A 25,053-nucleotide genomic window follows, 5' to 3' on the forward strand; every position below is an offset into this window, starting at 1 on the left:
GATTGCATTGACAAGTCTTCCCCAGTTATCTTTACTGTAGGATTCTGTGACATTTGCTGTAATCACCCGCTGGCATTAGAATACCATAACTGGTTCTCCTCTCTGCCTATAACACCGTATCGGCACAGTCTCCCCGTTCCCTCTTCCCCTCGCCTCTTTTGTCTACTTTTACAAACTCAAATTTCTAAGAATCCCATATATAAGTGAGCCCACACACCTGTTCTCCCATGCCCAGCTCACTTCACATAATATTAATACCTTTGCCTCCATCCATGTTACCACCATATTTGACAGTCTCACTGGTTCATTAGATACGTTTAAAGTTTTCAAGACTGCTTCCTTATCGCAAAGAGTAGATTGAGTCAAAACATAGATGTGTTCCTTATGATGGGCACCTGAGTTCTCAGCATTAATTGTAATTAATTATAAGTACCTTCAGGGAAATGGCATTTAGGAAGGGAGAGGGGGGGGTTCTGCCTGCATATTTTGTGCATTATGGCTCTTAATAGCATTTCGGTGAGCTACAGAGGTGGCTCAGAGATGGCGAGCGAGCGCAGACTGCTCTTGAGGGGACACGAGTTGCATTCCCAGCAGCCATATCAGGCAGCTCACAACCGCCCGTAACAACACTTCCAAGGAATCTGCTGCCCCTGGCTTCCGTGGGCTCTTGCACACATGTCTGCATACCTACACACAGAAACACACACGCTCACAGAATTAAAACTAAGTCTTAAGAATTTATTAAAAAAGACATGCCGTTTGGTGGTTGAGCACGTATATGCTGTTTGGAGCAGAGGAGAGCAGGGAGAGCTGCTGTTTTCTTTGCTATCTAAGCATGGGCAGTTCTTCCGTCTGCTTGAAAGCCATGTTGCCTTCACGGCCGCGCCACATCCCTCAGTCACGGGTCCTTCTTCATGTTGCTGCACACAGCTGAACAAGTGCAAACAAGAGGACCAACTGGCAGCCCCAGTTGGCTGTTTGTGGGCCACCGATTGGCCCGACAAACACAGAGGTCCTATTGAGGAAACTGTGGGTAGACAGGTGGCTCATCAGATGATCCTTCTCCAGGGAGGCTTCCAAATGTTGGGGGAGCAAATGTTACACAAATACTCACTGTGCGCAGCAGACTATAAACATTGTTAAGGAGGCAATTGTAAATCCTGGGCGTAGCACAAAGGACGTGATAAGTTCCAGCTGGTCACGAGTGTGGGAGAGGCTCCCTGGAGTGGTCCATGACAGGCTCGGGCCCTGAAAGGTGAGTTGGGATGGAGGCATGGAAGGCTGGGCTAGGCTGGAGGAAAATGTGTGGAGTATTTGGAGCAGGGGGCTCATCAGACACCGGGAAGGAAATGAAAGTTAAAACATAGCCATTGGTAAAGATCTCAGCTCTGTGTCTTGGAGCTGAAACCACAATTATCTGATGCCTCCCACGTTCAGATCCATACAGTAGAGGTGGTGACAGCTACTTACGGAGCTGTGAGGATTGAGTAGGTACCCCACCCACTCCAGCCTCATTCTGTCGGGTTGTACATGGCCGTGCTCCTGGTCTCTCACAGTGGATGGCTGCGCCGTGTGGTGTGTCTGAGGTGTGAAGATCGTGCCTAGATCTTGAGGTCCTCAGTGCTGAGCATGCACAAGTACAGAGGGAAAGGCCCCCAGACACCCCAGAAAGGCCTCAAGTCACAACCCAGGGCCTCTTATTCATTCCGTCCCTTCGGTCTGAGTCTGGGACCGAAAGCTTCAGTCCTCACTTGTTCTGTGTTTAGTGCCCAGCGTGGCCTTCAACTTCCTCTGGTAGGAACTGACTGTCTGCCACCTCCTAAGAGGAACTGTGAGCCCTTCACTCAGGGAGGCACTGAGTGTCGGAGCCTGGGGAGGTGAGGACCAGATACTAGATACTCAGTTCCCTTCCTAGGCCTGCTCCAGTTCAAGGTATATGGGTGTTTGTGGACTTCCTAGAAACACTGTCTGTGGGTGTTGCCTATAACCTCCTGCAGGTTCCACCGCACATCCGGGCCGTCCCTCACTGGAAGTCAGTGCTCTGGTTTTCCTCACCACTGCTCTCCCTGCTCACCCTCCATGGGGTGGCCATCTTCCTCACTTTGACACCCTCCGTCTATATGTTTAGCCCACAGTAAATCTTTACCAGGTCAGGTGAATTTCACCAGGGCTTAGTTTGTGTGAATTCAAAGAATGAGTTATGAGCTTTTTTTTTTTTTTTTTTTTTTGAAGAAACATGTATCTTCCAGCGCATGTAATTCAAAGTAGATTAGCATTGCTGGCTGGTAGAGGCTTAATGAGAAGAGAATTATTTGTAATTACAGTATCAAGTGTTTGTAAGTGCTTGAGGATGCTTGAAGAATTTGCTTTGAGAGCCTTAAACACCGCCTCACACATGTCCTCCACAGCATTAGTCCAAGGAGTCTGCGGAGAAAGGACGGGGATGTCAAAGGCATGTGTCCCCCAGTTGCAGTTCGGAATGATCCTTAACTCCAGTGACCAGTTCTTCCAGGCAGAGAGGCAGCACAAGTTCTGACACTCCCGAGGGCCCCTTCCCAGGGATTTTAAGGGAGGGAGCAAAGGTGCCAGCAGGAAACATTTCCGTGACAGTGAGGGGCAGAGCTGGTGTTGCTCCTCTGTCATCAGACGGGGACAAGCAGAAGAAATGCCCCAGTTTGTCCAAGCAAATTGGAAACTCACATGGGACGCAAGTGCTTCCCTGATAAGATGTCCTTTCGAATGAGGATCCTCAAGATGATTTGTTTGGGGCATGTAGGGAGGGACTGGCCATCTTCCAGAGAGTACAGGTATCAGGTCTTCCGAGCTTCCATGTGGTGTCTCTAAAAACAGGCGACAGTTGTTTTGGTGGTGATGGTGGACCACTGGTGATGGTGCCATAACTGTGGTACAGTGTAGCAATGGTGGTGTTGAGCTGTAGGTGGGGTGGTGTAGTGGTGGTCATGGAGCTGTAGGGGTGAGGTTGAACCCGTGGTACGGTATGGTGGTGTTGTAGTGGTGTGGCTGGTGACGGTTGCTGTAATGGCAGTAGCAGCAATGGCGGCTGTCACGTGTCTTAGTGCATCGGTTGGTTCCATCAGCAATGGCATTTGCCTTGATGCAGTGGTCTGGTTATCTACGTTAAGTGCCCTCAGTTCCGTGCTCACAGCCTCACAAACAGTTTCCAAGTGTGGGTCAAGCCGGAGGGAAGATGGCCTAATACAGTGCATTATTACCACAGGGTGGGGAAGGGAAAACCCAGACTCCTTCCCCCACAACACTGCACAACTGCTCCGTCCCTCAGCAGGGCTATCCCCCAGCCTAGAAAAGGAACTTCGACCTCTCTTCAGGCCTGCACTGGGTGCCCTTCCAAGCCCCCAGGCACTCACTTGCTGGACATGCAGACACTCCCAAATCTTTTCTTTTCCCCTCTTCACCTCTTGCTTCCCTCTCTTTCCCTTATACTTCTGTCCCACTCTCTACTCTCGGTGACTATAAATGTTTTGAGTGTCATCGCCATAAAAGCAACAAACGCTCTGTCCTTGTAAAATCCGCCTCAAACCGCTGCTCACATTTTACAGTGGGGATCCACCTGAGATGGGGAAAGACCAGGGCTCTGCTGGCCCCCAAACTGGAAGTGATAGTTCCAGACTTGGTGATGAAGGAGATTTTCTGACAGGAGACTCCACCAAGCGCAGGGCCCACACGAGCCCGGGTGGCCGCATTAAAGGCCCCGCAGAGTAAATTCTTACACAGTCAGCTTTGAGCGTTTCATAAATCCAAGTCGAGATCCAGTTAAACTGTGTTATTATCTCTGGCCTTCAAGAGACATATATTTTCTTTGTAAGCCTCGGCGTCCTCGTAAAAGAGCACTAGTGTGAAAGATACTGGGACACTTAAAAGCTTTATCTTGGAGCCTAACTCACACAGGCCCGTTGGGCAGGCAGGCTCCAGAGACTTGGTCTTCCAAAGGCTTGGTCTTCCACCCTGACTCTTCCCTTTCCTTAGCTGTGTGTCCCCCTCCTTGCTTAACATCTCTGTGCCTAATTTCCTCATTTGCAAAATCAACAGAAGACTCCAGCTCAGAAAGTACTCCTCAGATGAGCTCTTACTGTGTCAGTGGGGTGTCCTCGTCCTTTGGCTTAAAGCAGGAGAACATTTCCCCATCCCCAGGAGTCACTGGTCCGTGGTTTATGGAGCAGGTCACTGATGGCGTCTCTCTGGGAGAAGTGTGAGGGACTCTGTACAACTCAGCAGCATTCCAGATGGCGTAGGCTTCAGCACGGCCTGGGTCCTCTGGCTGCCTTGAGCTGCTAGTATGAACAAGAAATAGACCTTTGGGAAAAAAAAAAAAAGAAAAAAAAAAAACAAACAGAAAGAAATGGAGGCGGGACTGGGATTTTGACATTGTTACCATAGCAAAGCCTTGCACAGTGTGACTGGCACACTGTGGGAATAGCCCTGACTCAAGACCTGAGACACACAAGTCAGCTAAGATGAGTGACAATAAAATCAGTAAGGGTGAGGGGATGCCTGGTCACAGGCCCCTCCCCCACCACAAGCCCCACCCTCACCCTACCCCTCCCCTGGCTGCAGGCCCCTCCCCCTGGCCACAGGCCCCTCCCCCACCACAAGCCCCACCCTGTCCCACCCCTCCCCTGGCTGCAAGCCCCACCCCCTGGCCACAGGCCCCTCCCCCACCACAAGCCCCACCCTGTCCCACCCCTCCCCTGGCTGCAAGCCCCAACCCCAACTCCACTCCTCCCCCAAACTCTTGGGTTCTGACCATGCCGCCTTGTGTGGCCTGTGTGTGAACCTACACCTTTAGGTGCCCCGGGATAACCTTTGTAGTGGAAGTGGCTGCCTATGGGAAGGACCTGCCTGCCCCTTTCCGTGTACGTCCGAACACAGGCTACCTTTCTGTGAGCAAAGGTCTATTGCATCTGGCCTTGGAACTAAACAGGCAGCTAACTGGCTATTATTCTGAACTCTGAACTCTCTGGATCTCTGTAGGTTCTAAGCCTCCCACCGTGCCCCTTAGGGATATCTTAGCCCATTATCCATTGCTATAACAGAATGCTGACTAACTTACAAAGAGACGTATTTGGTCCATGATAATAGAGGGACCAAGGGTCCAAATGGCACGGCACCAGCATCTCACTGCTGAGCCCCACCACCAGTACCCCAACATGGAGCCCCCATTGCTTATTCTCAAGGAAACGTACGTCTGTGAGGCCAGCATGACCGTGACCGCATCCATGACAGCAGAGTGATCGTTGACTTTCCTCTTAGGGTTCTGCCACCTCAGCACTGGTACCTGCACCTCTGAGGAGCACGTCAATCACAGAGGGTGCACAGGAGCCCCTCTCCTTCCGGTTTTGTCACCTGGGTTTTCAGAGTGTCCTTGAACACCTTGTTCTCTTCCTGAGAACTGATTTTATTGTCACTCATCTTGTAGCAGCACGCCCAGGCAGTGTGCTCTGGGAAGGACCGCACTGTGCCAGACTTGAGGGTGGATGTGAGTTACCTTGGGTCACTGTGCAGGAGATGATTGGATGCAGAGATGACTCAGGGTCAGGTTTTGACGTCTGTCCAGGGCTTAGGCTTTTCCTCAGCCTTTGTTCTAGAACATGGAGGTGACAGTGGAAACGTCTCTGCTGCCGGAAGAAAACACAATTAGCAGTGGTATTTTACTAGATGCTGGGGGTGCAGGGGGGGGTCTGTCTTTTATCCAAGTAAGAACAGCCAGGTCGTTGTGGGAGGACTGGAAAAGTCAGCCATCGTTTTTAAAAACAACTCTTCCTGCCAAAACAATATTACATTGGCTGTATTTTTCTAAATAGGATAATACAGAGGAAGCATAATAAGAATGAACCCTTATAACCCCATGTGGCAAAAATAGTCATCATTAGTTTGTTTCCCTTTCACATTTTACATAAAGATATGTTTTAAATGAAATTAGGACGATGACGGGAAACACTAATCAAAGCCATTCTGTGTGCCAGGGTTCTGTAGCTCTTTGTTAGCCGTTCACCCTTTAACAGTGAAGAATCTCACAAGTGTGTGTGTGTGCACCGGTGGGTGCCTGTGTCTGTGTGTCTGTCTGTGTGTATGTCTGTGTTTGTGTGTGTCTCTCTGTCTGTGTGTATGTCTGTGTTTGTGTGTGTCTGTGTGTGCCTGTGTTTGTGTCTGTATGTGTGACCATCTGTGTGTCTGTGTGTGTGTCTATGTGTGTCTGTGTGTCTCTCTGTCTGTGTGTATGTTTGTGTTTGTGTGTGTCTGTGTTTGTGTCTGTATGTGTGACCATCTGTGTGTGTCTGTATGTGTGACCATCTGTGTGTGTCTGTGTGTGTGTGTCTATGTGTGCCTGTGCATGTGTGCCTGTGTGTCTCTGTGTCTGTGTGTTTGTATATGTCTATGTGTGTTTGTGTATGTGTCTGTGCATGTGTGTCTATGTGTCTGTGTCTGTGTGTGTCTGTATGTGTCTGTGTGTCTGTATATGTCTATATGTGTTTGTGTGTGTGTGTCACTGTGTCTGTGTGTCTATGTGTGTGCCTGTGTCTGTGTGTGTGCCTCTGTGTGCCTATGTATATATGTGTATATGTGTCTGTATATGTCTACGTGTGTGTGTGCATGCACCTATGTATATGTGTCTATATTTATGTGTCAATGTGTGTGTGTATCTGTGTGTCTGTATATGTCTCTCTCTGTATATGTGTGTATATGTGTGCACCTATATATGTGTGTCATATCTGTGTGCCTGTGTACGAATGTGTGTGTATCTCTGTGTGTCTGTATGTGTTTTTCTCTGTGTGTATATGTGTGTAGATGTATGTTTATGTGTGTTTATGTGTGTATATGTGTGTTTATGTGTGTATGTGTGTATATGTATGTTTATGTGTGTTTATGTGTGTATATGTGTGTTTATGTGTGTTTATGTGTGTATATGTGTGTTTATGTGTGTATATGTGTATATACCAACCTTGGAGGTTCTCTTCATTTATTCCTCTCCTAATTCCCTTGAGACAGTGTCTTTCACTAAACCTGAAGCAAGGCTAGACCCAGTGAGCACCAGCAGTTCACTCACTGTGGCACTGGGGTCATAGGTGTATGACAATACCCCCACACCCTTTGTATGGGTGCTAGGGCTTTGAACTCATATCCTCATGCTTGAACAGCAGTCTCTCTTAAGTCTTTATGTATGTATAGAGTCTTTATGTCATTTGCAGAGGAGGAGACTGAGGTCAGGATAGTCTATAAGAATAAACTAGTGATAGCAAGGATGGGGTGAAGTCTGCCTCCAGAGCCCTCAGTCTGGACTGTGCATCACCAACTTCACAGTCTCCTCAAATCATACAATATTCGCTCTGTTTCTTATCCCCCTGTTCTACAGATTGGGTGATAGAATCCCACAGATCTGACTCAGTTTACCCGAAAACATGTAGTTCGTAAATATCAGTACTGGAACAAGCCCGAATTCCCTCATGCACACAGCCATGTACATGCTGACTTCATTCAGGTGTTCCGGGAACCTCTGACCTCCCGCAGCCTAGTTCTGAGAGCAGGTTGCACCATCGAGGGGCCGGTGCCAATCCCAGGATAAACAAAGCAGAGCGGGCTCAGCCCTCTTCCTCACACGTACTCTTTGTCTCCATTGACACCCAGGGAATCTGTGGCATTAAGCAATGCATACTTGGCCTGCGTTTATCTGTGCAGTGGTCAGGCTTCATATAAAAGTCCAAAATGTGCACCGCCCCCCCCAACAATTCCGTCGTTCTTCCAACGTTCTTTAACTGGGATTTGCTGGCAGGCAGCAAGACTGAGCTGTGAGCACTGTTTTGTTCCCCAACCTGGAGTCTTGAGGACATGCCAAGCATTGTTACAACTTTCAAGTAAGGCAAAAGTCAGTTGGCCTCCTGGGAGTAGACACGTCTCTGGATATAAGGCCGTCTGGGACCTGCAGTCTTTAAGAGAGCCAGGCTCATGGCCTTGGGAATACCTGGGTGTCTGACCAGCTCAGGGGTGGGGAGACCTGAAGAAAGATGAACAGGAGGTGACTTCCTGATGAATTTCACCAGGTAAACCATGAAGCCTTTCTCTTCAGACAGGAGAATTCTAAAACAAAGCTATGTATGTGTGTATATTCTAAATTTGATCTTATATTTAATTCAAGAGGGCTAGAACAAGTGCTCATGAAAAAGAAATGACAAGAATGTTGTGTAAATAAGCCAAACTAATGGACATTGTTTGGATGTCCCTAGAGGGAAGAGTGATGTGGCCGTGATTGACAGGGTCCAGGGGGGGCTTCTCCTCCGCTTTCACCTCAGTGTAGTTACACAGCATGTTCAGACTACAAATGTTCACCATATTTTTATACTTATTTACATACTGAGGTCTTTCCTGAGTGTAAGCGATACTTCATTTAAAGACTGCCAGTCCTTACGTGTGTTCGTGTATATGGTCAGACGATCCTCAGCTTTGTTCTCAGTGGAGTCTGTCTGGAACAACCTGGGTCATCGGAAATAGCTCAGTCTAGAATTGTCAGGGCTATGGGACCAGAACGTGAGGCCATGTCCTTCTCTCATTCCGTGAATCTGTCTCTTGAATGACTCCCGTGTAGACTCCTTGAAATAAAGAATGACGTCTCTCTGGCTGATCAGTTGCAAGACAGCCCTTTGTGAGTAAAGGAAGTGCTAGCCGAGGTTTGGTACAACTGTGACATCATCTCTCCTGTGTCCCTGTCCTGCAGAGGACCCGTAGGGAAAGTACACAGATTAGCAACAAGAGCAGGAGTAAGCAGGACCACCACGAGACACCAGGGCAATAAGGAGGCTCGCAGGAAGAAGCAGCTTTTGCCGGCAGTGGGAAACCTTGGAGGAAGAGGCGCTGGAGTAGCTCTCAGAAGCGCAGTAGGATTTTGACGAGAAGTAGACGAGTGGGGAGAAAGACCATAGGATGCTCACACTGTCCACCCACTGCTCACTTGGGCTCAGTGGCATCTCAACTGCAGCTGAGGCTTGAAAGGTGAGCCGGGGTCTCACTGTAGCTGGGTAGCCTGATTTCAGTTGATTTCAGCTGGGAGGCCTCGGGAAGCCGGTCAGTTCCTCAGAAGGTGATCAGCTCTGGTACCTCCAGCAAAACTCGGTTTCCAGCCTCCCTGGCTGTACAGCCACCGTGAATTACCCTGTCTGTCTCAAATCAGCACTCTCTGGGGTTGGTGAATTTCCTTTCGTCGTTCTCGTTTGGACCCCTTGCTGTTCCTGTTCAGTAACGAGCCATGGCTGAGTTTCTGTGAGCTCTCTGTGATCACCCTCCTGGACACCTAGAGATCTCCGTGTACCTGACACTCCTTCCTGACCAAGCACAGGCATAGCCCTCTGTCCTCCTCTGCAAACACCTTGCTGTCTGGTCTCCCAGTGACCCGCCGTCTATTTCCTTAGCCTGCCTTACATGATCCTTCATGATCCTTCATGATGATCCTCCCCACCCCTCCCCCAGATAAAGCAGCAAGAAAGAGTGTGCTTTGTGGCAACTGCATGTGGGAAGAGGGGACCAAGAGAGAATGCTAACAAACATGCACACATTTTGCAAGAGGCTTCACTGGTCAACCTTTGCCTATACTGTAGGACTCCTTCCTGATAAGGCAATGGTCAGGATTTAGGACGGTGTCAATACTGGTGTTGAAAGCGGTCTGTATGGAGTCTGGGTCACTCAAACACTGCGAGGTCTGACGGTTTAATCCTTTCCTAACCTTTTGCTGCCAGGCGCCTGGTCCTTTACAAGGTGGGGAGAGGTAACTTCTGCCAGACATTACCTGTGTCCCGCTATTATTCTTATCAAGGGGATGTTAACTTGACAGCCAAGATGCTCCAGATTAGATGATATAATTGGACTTGTGTTCAGACTCTACCGCGGCTCATTCTTCATCCTCCGAGGACAGCGTCAGAGTAATAGGGTGAGAGGCAGCTCGGCGTCAAACCCTGGCTCCAGCGCCCTCAGTTGCTACATGCGTATGTCTTTAGCGTGTTTCTTGCCTGGCGTGGTATTGAGGATCAAACATGGTAATCTCTGTGAACACATCAGCAAACTCGGTGCACAGGCTGGTTCAGCCCTTCCCTTTTAGAGCACGAACTTCTAGCCCTGACCAGGATGCCGGACGCTACTTTGTAGGTCTGGACAGCCCGTGAATGTGAAAGCAGGTATCTGGCTGGCTTTGCGTTATCACAGCAGCTCTCAAGCTGCAGGTCCCAACCCCTCTGGGGATTGCCTATCCGATACATTACCATTCACAACAGTAACAAAATTACAGGCATGAAGTAGCAACAAAATAACTTTGTGGTTGGGGTCAGAGCGAGGAACTGTATTAAACAGTCACGGCATTTGTACTATATTATCATCTTCTGTTTACCTGTTTTAATCACTGTGCTTGTGGTTTGGAATTATTTATTTTCATATAGAGATACCATTGTATTACTCAATTATCAAAGTTAATCATGCACCATACAGTTCTGTCACATCTGCTTAGTGTTTCTATTAGAAAAATAATTTTCTTGATGGATGTATCTGCTAGAGTTCTCCCCCCCCCTCCTTTATTTTCTTTTTCCTTGTCTTGTTAAATGACCGAGTTCTGAATTAGGGGCCTTGCCCGTCACGCAGCACACAGTGAAGGTCAAGCAAGCTCCCCAAGTCACACAGGAAGCCAGAAACGAGTGGCTTCCTCGTTCTGTTCTGCATTTTTCTACCCCGGCAACTAACCGCTTCCACCTACAGACAGCAGATTGGATACAGTGGAGATGTGATTTCACATCACACAGATATAGGATGGGGTTGGGCTGTCCCGCCTTCTTCAGCTTGGAAGGATAGCATAGAGAGCTCATCCTGTAGCACAAGCTGTTGGGAAACCTAGGACTCAACAGATGTGACACATGTGCACGAACAGTTCCCTCCCGCTGAAAGTGCCATTTACTTCAGGTGTCAACCTGGTTCTCATTCTCTTGCAGGTAGAACGCCATGACATGAATACCCTCAGCCTGCCCCTGAATATCCGCCGAGGAGGGTCAGACACCAACCTCAACTTCGACGTCCCAGATGGTATCCTGGATTTCCACAAGGTCAAACTCAGCGCAGACAGCCTGAGACAGAAAATCTTAAAGGTGACGGAGCAGATAAAAATCGAGCAGACGTCCCGAGATGGGAACGTTGCCGAGTATCTGAAACTGGTCAGCAGTGCTGACAAGCAGCAGGCCGGGCGCATCAAGCAGGTCTTTGAGAAGAAGAACCAGAAGTCAGCCCACTCCATCGCCCAGCTGCAGAAGAAGTTGGAGCAGTATCACAGGAAACTCAGGGAGATTGAACAGAATGGAGCGACCAGAAGCTCGAAGGACATTTCTAAAGACAGCCTGAAGGAAATACAACACTCTCTGAAGGATGCCCACGTGAAATCTCGAACTGCTCCCCACTGCCTAGAGAGCAGTAAGTCGAGCATGCCAGGGGTATCCCTCACGCCCCCCGTGTTTGTCTTCAATAAGTCCAGAGAGTTTGCCAACTTGATCCGGAATAAGTTTGGCAGTGCAGACAACATCGCTCACTTGAAGAATTCCCTAGAAGAGTTCAGGCCCGAAGCCAGCCCCAGGGCTTACGGCGGAAGCGCTACCATCGTGAACAAGCCCAAGTACGGCAGCGATGACGAGTGTTCTAGTGGTACATCCGGCTCAGCTGACAGCAATGGGAACCAGTCCTTTGGGGCTGGTGGAGCCAGCACCCTGGACAGCCAGGGAAAACTTGCCATAATCCTAGAGGAACTGAGGGAGATCAAGGTTACCCAAGCCCAGCTGGCAGAGGACATCGAGGCGTTGAAGGTGCAGTTTAAGAGAGAATATGGCTTTATCTCTCAGACTCTGCAAGAGGAGAGGTACAGGTGCGTACATGGACGTCTCCCTCGGGGATTCCTTTAAAAACACCAAGCAGAAGCTGTCTGCTTACAAGCGAGGTGCTAATGCGTGTGTTTGCAATAGATACCAATGTGGATTCAGAAGCATTTAAAGATTGATAATTCTCTCCAGCCTTCGTAATCCTAAATCCCATAATTTCTAGTTTATAGCTGACAATTAGAGGAAGACATTATATGCATGGGTCTCTTAAAATATCGTTACCCAAGCCATGACTCACGTGCAGATTAAGAAATTGATTCAGCAGACGTCTGCGATGGTCTCATTACACTAATTTACAGACCCGTTTCCCTCCATCAGACCAGACAAGTGGACCTAATTCGCTGGACAATGAGACAATGAGGTAGATTTGCATGTGGTATGTCAGTTTGAAATATACATATTTTGTTCATTAAGCTTTTAAAAAATACACACACACACACACACACACACACACACACACACACACACACATGGACTGGAGGGATGACTCTGCTGATAAAGTGCTTCCCGTGCAAAAAGGAAGCCTTCAGTCCAGGTACCCAGCACCCATGTTAGAGTTGGATATAACAGCACAGGTCTGTAACCACAGCTCTTTGGGCAGTAGAGACAGGCAGATCCTAGACTAGACCTTGCTGGCCCATCAGCCTAGCCAGGTTCAGGGAGAGACCCAAAACATCTGGCATCAACCTCTGGCCTGTACACACACCCACATGCCCACATGTCACACACACACACACACGCACGCACGCATGCACGCACGCACACACACATTTTACTATAAATGAGTGGCTCTCATCTTGAGAGTAAAGGTTGTAGCCTGCCATTTGTGTTTACAGTTGTTTAAGAGGGTAGATAACTGAATATGAGATTGTGTGCCCTGTTCTGCTCATCAAAGGATCCTCCCAAATTATTTCCATCAAAATGGGTTGACTTCTAAGAGTGCAAACTAGATTGTAAATGTTTATTACATACTATACCACGTAAATTGTAAATTTAACCTACACTTGCTGTGTAATTTTACGTCATAATTTAGAAGGTGGCATTTTCTCACTTTTACAAAAGGTTTTTGTGATGCCAAGATTTGAACCAAGGGCTTCATGCATCCTAAGCATGTGTGTACCACTGAGAAATAAGGCCGCCCTCAAAACTACGTTTTAACCTTTTGTGCACATTTTTGACTTCCATACATTCATCTTACAAGAACTGTTTTTTCTCTTTTTTTAATTTTTTTACATTTATTATTCCCTCATGTGTTTCATCCTGACTGCTGCAGTCCCGCTCCCTCCTCCCCAACCCCCCAGTCTCTCCACACACCCCCCCAAGATCCACCCCTCTTCACCTCCTCTCAGGAAAGAGCAGGCCTTCCAGGGACTTCAAGCAAACACAGGGTAACCAGCTACAACAAGACCAGGCACAGTTCTCAAGTCAAGGTTGGGCAAGGCAACCCAGGAGAAGGAAAAGGGTCCCACAAGTAAGCAGAAGACTGAGGGATGAACCCAGCTCCCACTGTTAGAAATCTCACATGTACACCGAGCCGCACAACCAGAACATATATACAGACTACCCAGGCTAGACCTATGCAGGCTCCCTGAGCGTTATGAGCCCACCTGAATCCCAGTCCATTGTGGGCTGGGAAGAACTGTTTTTCAGTCATGGTGTCATGAGAATGGTATCGACCTTATCTTCATCCAGATTATTTGAGATCCGGATGCCTCTCTTATCCCAAGTCACAAACACCCAGTTGTCTGAGCCTTGGACCACCTTCGCTTTCATGCATCCTGCATTCTGTGACCCCATGATACAGCCGTCAGGTGCATTCCTTAGCAGGTTAAAAGGCTGCCTTAGAATGATGATAACGTTTGGCATTCATGAGGCGGAAGCTGAAGATAATCATTAAATCTCAATTAAGCCTTTTCACCTATCAGATGACCTACGTAAATATAACTGGCTTGAGCCAGTCATTTCAAGCTGAGGCATCATCCTAAGATACTGCAAGGTCTTTAAGCTGCTCAGAACAAAGCTTCAAAAAAGACACAAGTTCTCTTCTCTGACAGTAGGCGTGGGCAAGGAAGTGTCTTTCTCTCACTTTTGGATTTTTGCACATGCTGTCCCATAAGCCATCTGTAATTTGTGATGAGCTTAATCCTAGCATGTCTTTTAAAAAGATGCGTTTCTTTATGTTTTATGTGTATGAGTATTTTTGCCTCAGTGGATGCCTGTGCTCCATGTGTGTGCAGCGCCCATAAGACCAGAAAAAGGAAACACATTCCTTAGAGTCAGAGTCACAGACAATTGTTAGCTAACCATTGTAGGTGCTGGGGTTCGAACCCAGGTCCTCTGGAAGAGCACCCAGTGCTCTTAACGACTAAGCTGTCTCTCTAGCGCTGAGGTTAATTTTTTTTTTTTTTTTTTACTAGCACTTAATAGTCTAAGAGCTGAAAAAGCATGTCTGGGTGTTTTCTTCGAGACAGTGGAATTGCCTTCTGGAGTGGAAGCTAATCATAAAACCTTCATTCTATTTCCGTGTGCTGTGTGGCCACTAGCCCCCTATTACTGTTGGGCAGAAAAAGGGAGAGGCCACTATAGTGTGGCCGGTCCTGGTCTGTCCTTGCTGTACAGCTGTCTCCTAGCTAGAGGCAACCGCATCCCTGACAACGTCTTTCTGTCGTCATGGCAGCCAGTCCACGTGCTGGTCTGGCATAGGTGGAAAACAAAACAAAACAGGTTTGATCTTGGTAAAGCCTCAAAGTTGAGGACATACAGTTAAGACTACAGAAGCAGGTCCCTCCTAGAATTGGGATTCAGGGGTAACCAATCGTGTGCCCTACGAGTTGACCTACTCTTTCAGGAAAACAGTCTTCCAGGAGATGAAAACAAGACAAAATAGGCCATCATTCTAGAACATGCTGTCAGGACACCTGTGCCACATGCTCACTATGGCTCCCATCTTTGTTAAGGTATGAGCGACTTGAAGACCAGCTCCATGACCTGACAGAGCTGCACCAGCATGAGACAGCTAACCTGAAGCAGGAGCTAGCCAGCGCCGAGGAGAAGGTGGCCTACCAGGCCTATGAGCGCTCAAGGGACATCCAGGTATGGGTCCCCTCCTGGCCAGACCCTGGTGTAGGATTTTTCTAGGCTTTAGTTCATTAAACAGTCTAACCTGGTACATTTCCCCAAGCCCTCCATCATGAGGGGCAAGATGTTCTTTCTATATAGATATTCCCCATCCACCTCCTGGCCCCACTGGCTTATGTTGCCTATGTGTAGCCCTGTTGCCTAACTCAGTTGGTAAGTATCTATCACTAGTCTAAGTCCAATAACTTCAAACTATTAAGAAATGTCACATGTTAGGCAGCTGCCTGCAGAGGCTGGAGTAGTCTAGTGGTATACCAGATGGCCCTAGCAAAGACCCTATTGTGCCCCAGAAATCCAGTCCAGCTATGCGGGATGGTAGTTGGGCATTCCATGGTAAACTTTGGATTCGAGTCTAGTATTTACCAACTATTTGGCTCTGAGCAAGTCTCAAGTCTGCTCATCTGTAAAGCAATTGCTTCATATTTGTAAGTTCACCAAGCATGGGACTGCCAGCCCCTAGTAAAGCAATGTACTTGGTACTTACTCAATATCCCTTTGCAGTTGCTCTTATTGATGGACCCATTTCTCAGATCTGAAGCCCAAGGTACAAAAAGGTGAAGTGACCTGAACAAGGCCTTGCAAACTGTCCCTTAGGAATGACTAAGAAGGCTGACCTGAAAGGGAAAGGCAAGGCCCAGAAAGCTGGCAGGAAGTGAGTAGATCCACCTAACAGTTACGTCATAAACAAAAGCCAAGGGCAAGACTTCCCCCTGAGGTCCCTAGGCTGCTATGGTCATCTTTTTAAAGAATTATAACAATAACCAAAGAGAGTAATGCTCATCTCCCTTTTTCAGATCTTCTTTGTAGTCAGTGACTGTTTTCTGAGCTTAAGGAAGGCCATCCATGCTCTGAACCCCACTTTACAAGGGAGTAGGCTGAAGCTTAAAAGAGGGACTTTTTCCCTAGTGTGCGTGCTGCCGTTCAGCTGCAAACATTTTATTCTGTGCTGGTGGAGGCTGTGTTTGCTGATGCCAGAGGTCTGCTTGGACAGTTCTGGGAAGCGGGGCTTAAGAGCTGATAGGAAACATTGTCCCCAGAGAGCAGAGGACACTGGGAAACTACTCTGACCCAGGGGACAGAACTCTCAGCTGTTAAGTGATTCTATTTAAAAGGTTTACTTGCGTGCATGTGTATGCATACATGCATGTGTGTGTATGCATGTGCGTGTGTGTGTGTGTGTGTGTGTGTGTGTGTGTGTCACAGTACACACTTGACAATTGGAGAACAGCTTACAGGGGTCAGTCACCTCTTTCTACCTTGTGATTCCCAGGAATCAAAATTCAGTTCATCAGACTTGGCAGCAAGTGCTTTACCCACTGAGCCATCCTACCCACTCCTAGACCATCCTATTTTAGAGCAGGCCTGGGATATCACTGGGTAGTGTCTAAATGTGCCATTTCCTCATTTAGGGGATGGTTTGGATCAACATTGTTCTCCTGTCTTTAAGAAACATATTCTGGGAGTGAGGAGGTCAGGTCTAGGGAGGGGCCCCACAAAGGGAACTTTAACTTCTGAGGAGTTCATTTCCACATTTTTCAGCTGCATCTCTAGTTGGAGCTGTAAAGAGCAGCTCCGTAAATGACAAGGGTCACAGAGGTTCAAAGCCAGCTCTACTACTCTGTCTCTGTGTGAGCCTGGCCAAGTCAGTGCGGTGTGCCTCTGACTCCTTGTCTTCAAAAAGTCACGAAGATCAAATAGAATCCGATATTTATTATACCAGAGTCTTCACCAGACCCATAATAAACAGCCAAGAAGTTAATGCTGGGGTTCCTTTTATCTTATTGTTAAGTAGCAACATCCCTCAAGGCTTTTAGCCATTGATCTCTCCGGTCTCTCTGTTGCCTGTGTCTGTGGTTCTTATAAATGTGCTTCCAAAGGGATAGGCTGGGATGGTGCATGGAGCAAGGGCCCACAGACCCACAAAGTTTTTGCTGTTAAGTGATTGATCCCCGCCCCCTTTAAAATCCCGAATATCCAGTTTGAATTACTAAAGATAACCCCTCCCTCTATTTTCAAGTTAGATACTCCACCAAAGAAATCCTAATTATCGTGGTGGGGCTTAATAGCTCTCGGTGCCTTGGACGAACTGCTTTGCAATTCATTGTCTAATTTTCTTGGATTTTTTTCTTTGTGTAAGACATTGGTAGCGGTTCTAAGGTGAATTCTAAGATTAGCCTGAGGAGATGTGGACTTCTCTACCCTAAAACTGAGCGAAAGGGCCAAACGTGACAGTCCTTTGTCCTGATCTGTCACCCTTTTCACGCCATATCTAAAATGGAAAGGGGGGGGGAAAATCACTGCCTGTAGCTGAAAGCAAGCCTGCCTGCCTGCCCGCCCGCCCATCCGCCCGCCCGCCCGCCCTTCTGCGCTTGCCTGTTAGTGCTGACAGCCAGCGGTGCTTAAATGCGAAGATCTGAGAAAGTTTTATCCTTTGGTCGGCAGCCTAGTATAATGAAAGTTGCTATAGTAACAGAGAGCCCTGTTCTCTGGCCCAGAGAGTATATTCAGCAGGAGAAAAGCAAATCAATGTTGGAGCCATTACACTCGCTTAAAGCCCAGAGAGCTGACCTTACGCAGCTGCACAAGCACATTGGCAAATGATTGCCACGACAGACTGGCGGAGAAGCAGGCACACAGCACTGCCCCCCAGGAGGTGTGGGCTTTCCTCTGGAAACTGACATCCTGTTAACTGGCACCCAGGCTCCACAGCCACCTGCCGTGTGCAACACTGCTCCTGCCTGAAGCAGATGCTGAGGGCAGGGTGAGCCTAGTCCCCGACTGCACACAATGTATGCGCCTCTGGGCTGTGCAGGAAGGCTGGCTAGAGACAAGCTGGGTCAGGGAGGGGTTCCTTGAGGTAATGTCCACGAGGATGCGGCCTCAGACAAGTGGCAGATCCACAGGTGAATAGAGGGGGTGCTTGAGCATTTCCAGCAGTGTGTACGGCGTGGACAAAGTCCCCTAGGTGTTTTCAGAACCTGGAAAGGGTCAGTTTGGCCAAAGTACTGGGTGAGAGCAAAAGAAGATGGCTGTGCATAGGCCAAGCAAGATTCTGAAAGGCTTTTATGAAGAGGGATGTCAGAAATGTCTATCTTTCAAAGGTCACAAGGACTATTGTGGGGAATATCGAGCACAGAACACGTGGTGTGAAACTCATGTCAAATCACGGCAAACAAGAGGTCTCGGTGACCCCCGAGTGAGTGGGACTGTAAGAGAAGGAATGGAGCAAGATGGACAGTGGATGCTGCTGCACTGGCAGAGCCAGCAGATGGCTGGACAAGAGACATATCAAAGGATGCTTTGGGGCTTCTGTCATAAGAGGCCTAGAAGTTGTCTAAGAAAGGAGTTGGGGGTAAGAGGACACAGGGTCACTGCATGCAGGGTAGGTACACTCCACGAGCGTACTTGTGACTGAGTTACACAGGGACATTTCCCTAAAACTCTGTAGACGTGCGAGTCAGCCTCTGGAGAAATAGCCAGGCTAGAGATCTGCTCCGAGTCACATGGTAATGCTGTGATGTCATCTTAGGAAGTGAAGCATCCGGTTGCACTGGGTCTGAAGAGGCAGCCTGGGCTGCTGACTTAAGGAGCAGCTTCCCGAGGCAGATGGAAGCAGAGCGTCCACTGTTGGTTCAGTCCTTTCCTTTAGCCTCTGTGACCTCCCTACTGTCCTTACGCAGACATAAGCTCCAGTGGTGGAGCAGGAGTGGAAAGAGCAGCTAACCACAGATGAGGGTGGGACAGCCTTTATCCCAGAATGCCGCTCCAGCTCTGCCCCTTTCCATCTCATCCTGACAGTGCCAACAGACATGAGTATTTTGTGTCACCTTATCTCAAATATAAACATATTGTTGAGAAAACAAACCATTATGGCCAGGTATTATACTCTTTGACTGTAATCCCAAATCTCAGCACTTGGGAAGGTTGAAGCAGGAGGGTTGGATATTTAAGGCCACATTTGGCTACTTCACAAGAGACCTTGTAACCAAAAGGCAAACAAAAGCAAGCAAATAAACTGCTGCTCCACCATTGGGAGCTTATGTCTGCGTAAGGACAGTAGGGAGGGCGCAGAGGCTAAAGCAAATCACTCTAACTCATTACTTGCAGCATTTGATGGTTGAACACAAGTGAGTACCCCACCCATGACAGATAGGGTAAAATGAGTCTTAGGATTCCTGCCTTATACTTTTCATCTCTCACCATTGCTTTGGGAATCTGAAACTACTGAGGCAGTAGATGTTCTGAGCCGGAGCTTGGCACATCTGGGCATGTGTTCCCGCAAGCCCTGTGATTCCAGCAACGTCTGACCCTTGCTCTCCTCTTGCCCACAGGAAGCCTTGGAGTCCTGCCAGACACGAATCTCCAAGCTGGAGCTGCATCAACAGGAGCAGCAGACCCTGCAGACAGATGCCGTGAATGCCAAGGTCCTGCTGGGGAAGTGCATCAACGTGGTCCTGGCCTTCATGACTGTCATCCTGGTATGCGTGTCCACCCTGGCCAAGTTCGTCTCGCCCATGATGAAGAGTCGCTCCCACATCCTGGGCACCTTCTTTGCTGTGACTCTTCTCGCAATATTCTGTAAAAACTGGGACCACATCTTGTGTGCTATAGAAAGGATAATCATCCCGAGATGAGCCACCGGCTCCCACCTTCACATCCTTCCAAGTTTTTATTTTGAAGAAAACTCTGTGCATACATACTACCAAAATTTCTGAATGAACGGCTGTGCCAAAGACGGCGAGAAGGACCCAGAGCTGTGTGGTGTAAATACGTAGAGTCTCTTAACCCAGTAGCAGTTGCCAACACAGTCCCTGTATGTGGTTCACGTGAAACTGTCCCAGAGTCCTCCTCACATGGCTCACTGCCTTAATCAGAGCAGATCTCCAGCCCACTGTCGAGCTCGGTATGGTAAAGCCCTGCTGATTGAGCGCCATGACTGCTCACAGCCGTGTTCTGAGTTCCCCTGGTCAGCAAGAATATGGTAGGATTTGGGGGAAGTGAGCAAACACAGGTACTTGGCAGGGTTGAGCTCCTGGGGGCCTATAGAAGCTCAGTGAGTCTCTCTGTGATCTACCCCACTTGTCCACAGGTGGCTCTGTGTCCTACTGTGTACCCAGCGTTCACAGCGGTCAATGGTGTGTGTCCTCATAACATGGAAATCTTCTACCTGCTCATCCAGCGAAAGTCTGCCCGACTAGTAGCATTGCACTTTACAAGGTAGACACTAGGATTTACAGCCGGGCTCATGCCCAGGGCACCGCACACCTGATTTCATCTTGCGTGCTTAGCAGTGCTCTGCCCTCAGAGTGTGTGGCTGAGCTGTTGTCAAACTGTAGCTTCGGTAACTCGGGGTCCTTGTGAGCGTCCCTGGGGAGGGCCATGCTCTGGCAACTGTTAACTGTGATAAATGCCCTTAGAGGATGGGATGCACTTTATGTGAATCACTTTACTCACAGGTCTGTGGGGATCGGATTGCAAAGCTTGCTCAGGAAATGAAAATGAATGGCGTTCTTGTTGCCCGGTTTTCTTTTTCTCAGAGACAGCAAAATCAAACTTCATAAAGCTTCTGTGCACGAGGCAGGACACTGGAGGCCTAAGAGGGATGTGAACTTTTAGGTCTAATCAAATGGTGGCTAGATTAGTGAGAGCCCTTTACCCAGATGAGAGCAGGAAAGGTCCCCTTAGGGACGTGAAAGGCAGCAGGAATAAAATTAAGTCCTGCGCTGGAACTGAGCTCCTGCTGTCTCTTAAGGCTCAGACAAGCCCTGAGCTCACAGGATAAACGCACCAACAGTGAGCAGAAAGAGTACAAGAGCTGCTGTGTTTTATTTGATGGCTGCCATTATACTGACAAACCTAGTTTTCTGTGTACACTACCAAGAGGAGAGAGATTTCATTGGATGCTGTCAGCCAGCCAGCCAGGACTCTGGTCCTCCCACCCCACCTGCTGAAGGTGTAAAAATACTCTTAAATACTTCCAGAAGAACCTCTCTTGGATTTAAGGATCCTCACTTAGGGGCATTCCCTGGGGGGGCGGGGCGTTGGGGGTGGCAGCATGTAGCAATTTAGTACAAGTCCAGGTTATATGAGTGGGACCCACACAGCTCCAACCTTTGCCCCTCCCCCATTCCCAACTTCCAAGTCAATAATTCGGCAAATTCAGTAAATTCAGTAATTTTAGTAAATTAAGTATTTAACCATCACCCCTAACCAATTTCAGAGCCACACTTTTCAAAAAATAATAAATAGAACTTTATGAAATACAAAGGATTTTGAAATCAGGGACGGGGGAATCCCCAGCCCCTCTCCTACCCACGGCATTGTCCCCACACAGGAGACAGAGGTTTCTAATCCAAGAAAGGGAGAGCCATGATCTTCCCTTATTCGTGTACTTTAATGGCCTGCTCCCTTACCTGTGGCACCAGACTCCATCTGCCTGCACCCGGAAACAAGCTGGGCCCTGCTGACCTCCCGTTCCTATTTGTAAATATTTCCACGTGGCACTTAGAGCGTGCCGGGGGGCCTGGGATACCCATGAATGCTGCTATCGGGGTTTCAGGATAAGTTTGAATACAGCCTTAGAGGCTTAGCTAGGGCTCTGGGAGAACCCACAAAGGGGTTCTGTTCTCATGTCAGCACCCGCCCCACCCCCACACAGCCTAACAGGACGGCTCTCGATTGACACTTGTCAGACCTACAAGCTGTGTTTCTTCTTCCTGATGAGAAAACCCAAAACAGCACACTCAACACCCTCCAGACCGAGCTTTGGACAGAATCTGTTAGAGACCAGCACCATTGTGAACTAGTCGGGGTGGGGGCATCCAAGTCATCATAGGTTCCTCCTAAAGAACTTAGATTCCCACCGACTCCCATTAAATGTCAAATCACCTTCTTGGCCTGCGTACATGCAGCTCATGTGGCATAGTTGTTCCGGTCTTATGGAAAATTTGTGAGACTTTTTATTTTTTTAAATAAGATTGTATAGTTCAAGGAGACTTTGATTCCTCCGTTCTTTATTCTCTCAAGGGCTATGACCCCTCTCTCGCTCTCTTGAACACATAACTTACACACTGAAGAAATGAATTATATAAATACACAATTAGAGGTAGCAATGGAGCTGCGAGGTGCCCTGGAATTGGAATAGATTTGTAATCGAGTCAGCCCATCTTGTTTTGCCCTTTACGTTGGGGGTATTCCTCGTGTTGGGGGCTAGTTACAGATGTGTGAGCATGTTCCCTGCTAGCTTAGGAACACTGGTGAGGGATTCTAGATGCTGGACTTTGGATCTCTAGTGACGATATCATGCTCAATCATCAGAAGAGTGATTACAGAGGCCAGAACAGAACGCTAAGATACTAAGAATAATAAATATTAAAAAGGAAAAAGCAGCCGCTCACAGTGAAACAAGCGGTGACTTCAAGTGCTCTCTCTGATTTGGACTATGAAGGCAGGATTCCCCATTACAAGCTCCTGGCTTGTGACTTAGTTTTCCGGTGTTCTTGTCTTGTCTCCTGGCGTTCATTCACATACTCTGTAGCTCTTGACTTTCTTTAAGCATCTTTAAGAAGTGCCTGGCCACTTCTCTAACACAGGGTGGAGCTGTGGTGAGGGAGCTTGTCCTCCCGGCCCCCCTCCCTGCCACCCAGCAACTAATTACTTGGTTCTTTTGGGTTGAATTTTAAATACCAAATTACTTTTGTGTTGAATGGCAATGTTATCGTGGTGGTGTTGTTAATGTTTTGTTCAGCTGTCCAATCCAGACCTAATTGTCTGGGTTTTGAAGAAACACATGTACTCACTGATAAGGAGGTGTATGATTAAACAACACATTTTGCATGTTTTCTTAATTCTGACCTTGGGCTGGGGCATGAATATGGGCTTATTTGGAGAGATGGTTCAATGTTAGCAGGTAACTTTTAAGGTGTCTAAAAAAAGACAAATCACAGAAAACAATTAGATTGGCCTATTTGTATCAAAAATACAGAGCTTTAAAAACGTGTCATAATGGGAACTGGGTAACTTGTTAGAAATAAAGCCAAAATATAATTTTCTGTCATGGATATAATCCTGTGCGTAAAGAGTCTGGAAGTGAGGTGGAACACCTGGGGTGTCTGAGGGTGGTTTACATGTTGCTGTTCTCATATATTTAAAGCATGTCTGCCATGTTTGTTCTAAAAGAAACATTTCAACTAAACGTACCATGTGTTTGTTTCAGATGCGCTGGGGCAATAGCAGCAATTCTGACTGGACCGTCAGGAGTGCTAATTGTAACTTCTGTTGCAGAATTCTTGTGGGCTGCTACATAGTTTTGTATCTGCCTAAAGTTGTAATTTCTCTGTAGATCTTCCCCATAGCGGTGTCGTCAAGGAATTCAAAGCAGGTGCCATTATTTTTTAAATAATTGATGTTTGCTTTGGTGTTAAATAAAAGAACTAGATTTCTTAAATTTTCACAGTTGTCAGAGCCCATCTCTCTAATGTGCGCTGTGTGTATGTGTGTGTTTGCATGCACACGTGTGCGTACACGTGTGTAAAGTAAGAGTAACAGACTTAAAAGCAGCTTTAGATTTAGAGCAAAACTGAGAAAGATGTAGAAAGATTGCTCCTCAATATCCCGCCTTTACTCATACACCCTTGCTCCTCATTACCAGCATCACCCCACAAAGTCGTACCTTTTATTTTTTAAAATGTATGAGTGTTTGGCCTGCATATGTACGAGTAGCATATATGTACTTGGTGAACACAGAGCTTTTCAAAAGAAGGTATCTGATCCCCTGGTACTAGAGTTAACAGATGGTCATGAGCCACCCTGTGCCGGGAAGCAAAGCCAGGTCCTCTAGCAAGAGTAACAAGTGCACTAACCACTGAACCATCTCTCCAGCCCCCTGAGTGGTACCTTTGTTGTTACATCATTATCACCCAGAGCCATCATTCATATTAAGGATGTCCCTGGTTTCATTCTATATGGCTTTAGACAAATACGTAAGGACATGTATTCGTTATAGCATCATACAAAATAGTTCTGTTCCAGAGAGCAGCCTCCCTGCTGTGGGCTCAGCTCTGTTTCTGCATACAATTCAGAACCCCTTGCCTCAGCTGAGCCTCCCATCAGTTAACTTTACGCAATCCTCTACAGGCATTCCCATAAGCCAGCCCAATGTAGACAGTCCCCATTGAGACTATCTTCCCAGGTGACCGTAGGGTGGGTCAAGTTGACAATGAAAGCCAACCATCTCACACGCATGCGCTCCAGGTATAAGAGAAACACTGGAACGCCTAAGAATGTCCACACTCACAATTTGACAAAGTAGCAGAGTCTAACAGCATTTTTTTTCTTTTCTTTTTCTTTAAAGACTCATTTATTTAAGTATACTGTAGCTGTCTTCAGACACACCAGAAGAGGGCATCGGATCCCACTACAGATGGTTGTGAGCCACCGTGTGGTTGCTGGGAATTGAACTCAGGACCTCTGGAAGAGCAGTTAGTGCTCTTAACCACTGAGCCACCGCTCCAGCCCAGCAGCACTTTATAATAGCTCCTTCGTGTTTACAGTCATGAGTGGCAGAATATCTCTACCTCTCCCCATACCGTTACTTTATGTAACTGTAATGTATGTAGACTATCATGGGATACACGGAGACTATAGCTATACCTAATATAGAGAGCAAAGGAACTCCGCTAGCAGTTCCTTCCTGTCTGAAAAACTGTTATCTGACCTCCAAGTATATATGTATGTAAGCTAGTAAATTCGACATTTACTGATAATAAATCATTTTTATTTTATTCTGTTTGTGTGTATGCATGTGCACATACATGTGTGTATGCTTGTGTTTGTGTGTGTATGTGTGCTTCTATGTGTAGGGGGTATATGTGTGCGTGTGCCTATGCTTGTATGCTTGTATGTACGTGTGCAGGTGTGCGCGCGTGTGTGTGTGTGTGTGTGTGTGTGTGTGTGTGTGTTCTGTGCACATGTGCAAAGGGTACACGTT

The 25,053-nt window shown here is 47.6% G+C and overlaps 1 protein-coding gene and 1 long non-coding RNA gene across 25 annotated transcripts in view; one reads left to right on the plus strand and one right to left on the minus strand.

The window, feature by feature from the left end:
- Tmcc3 (transmembrane and coiled-coil domain family 3) overlaps positions 1-23,515 on the plus strand; it is a 277,437-nt gene extending 253,922 nt beyond the window's left edge. For 22 of the 24 annotated variants that reach the window (XM_063263459.1, XM_039079077.2, XM_039079074.2 and 19 more), the window contains 3 exons: positions 10,998-11,914; positions 14,885-15,020; positions 19,397-23,515. In XM_063263459.1, coding sequence (XP_063119529.1) covers positions 11,013-11,914; positions 14,885-15,020; positions 19,397-19,699 — 1,341 coding nt within the window. In that variant the 5' untranslated portion in view covers positions 10,998-11,012 and the 3' untranslated portion in view covers positions 19,700-23,515. Of the gene's footprint in view, positions 1-8,187; positions 9,022-10,997; positions 11,915-14,884; positions 15,021-19,396 lie in introns of those variants that run through there. The other 2 variants (XM_063263457.1, NM_001108084.2) reach the window with 2 other exon arrangements.
- LOC134479860 (uncharacterized) lies at positions 720-5,501 on the minus strand. Its single transcript, XR_010053668.1, has 2 exons — positions 5,223-5,501; positions 720-4,332 (listed from the first exon to the last, which is right to left on the minus strand). It is a non-coding gene; the product is annotated as an uncharacterized LOC134479860 (long non-coding RNA).
- Positions 23,516-25,053: the final 1,538 nt, after the last annotated feature.

This window comes from Rattus norvegicus, chromosome 7 (genome assembly GCF_036323735.1).
Source record: "Rattus norvegicus strain BN/NHsdMcwi chromosome 7, GRCr8, whole genome shotgun sequence".
NCBI classification, from domain to species: Eukaryota; Metazoa; Chordata; class Mammalia; order Rodentia; family Muridae; genus Rattus; species Rattus norvegicus.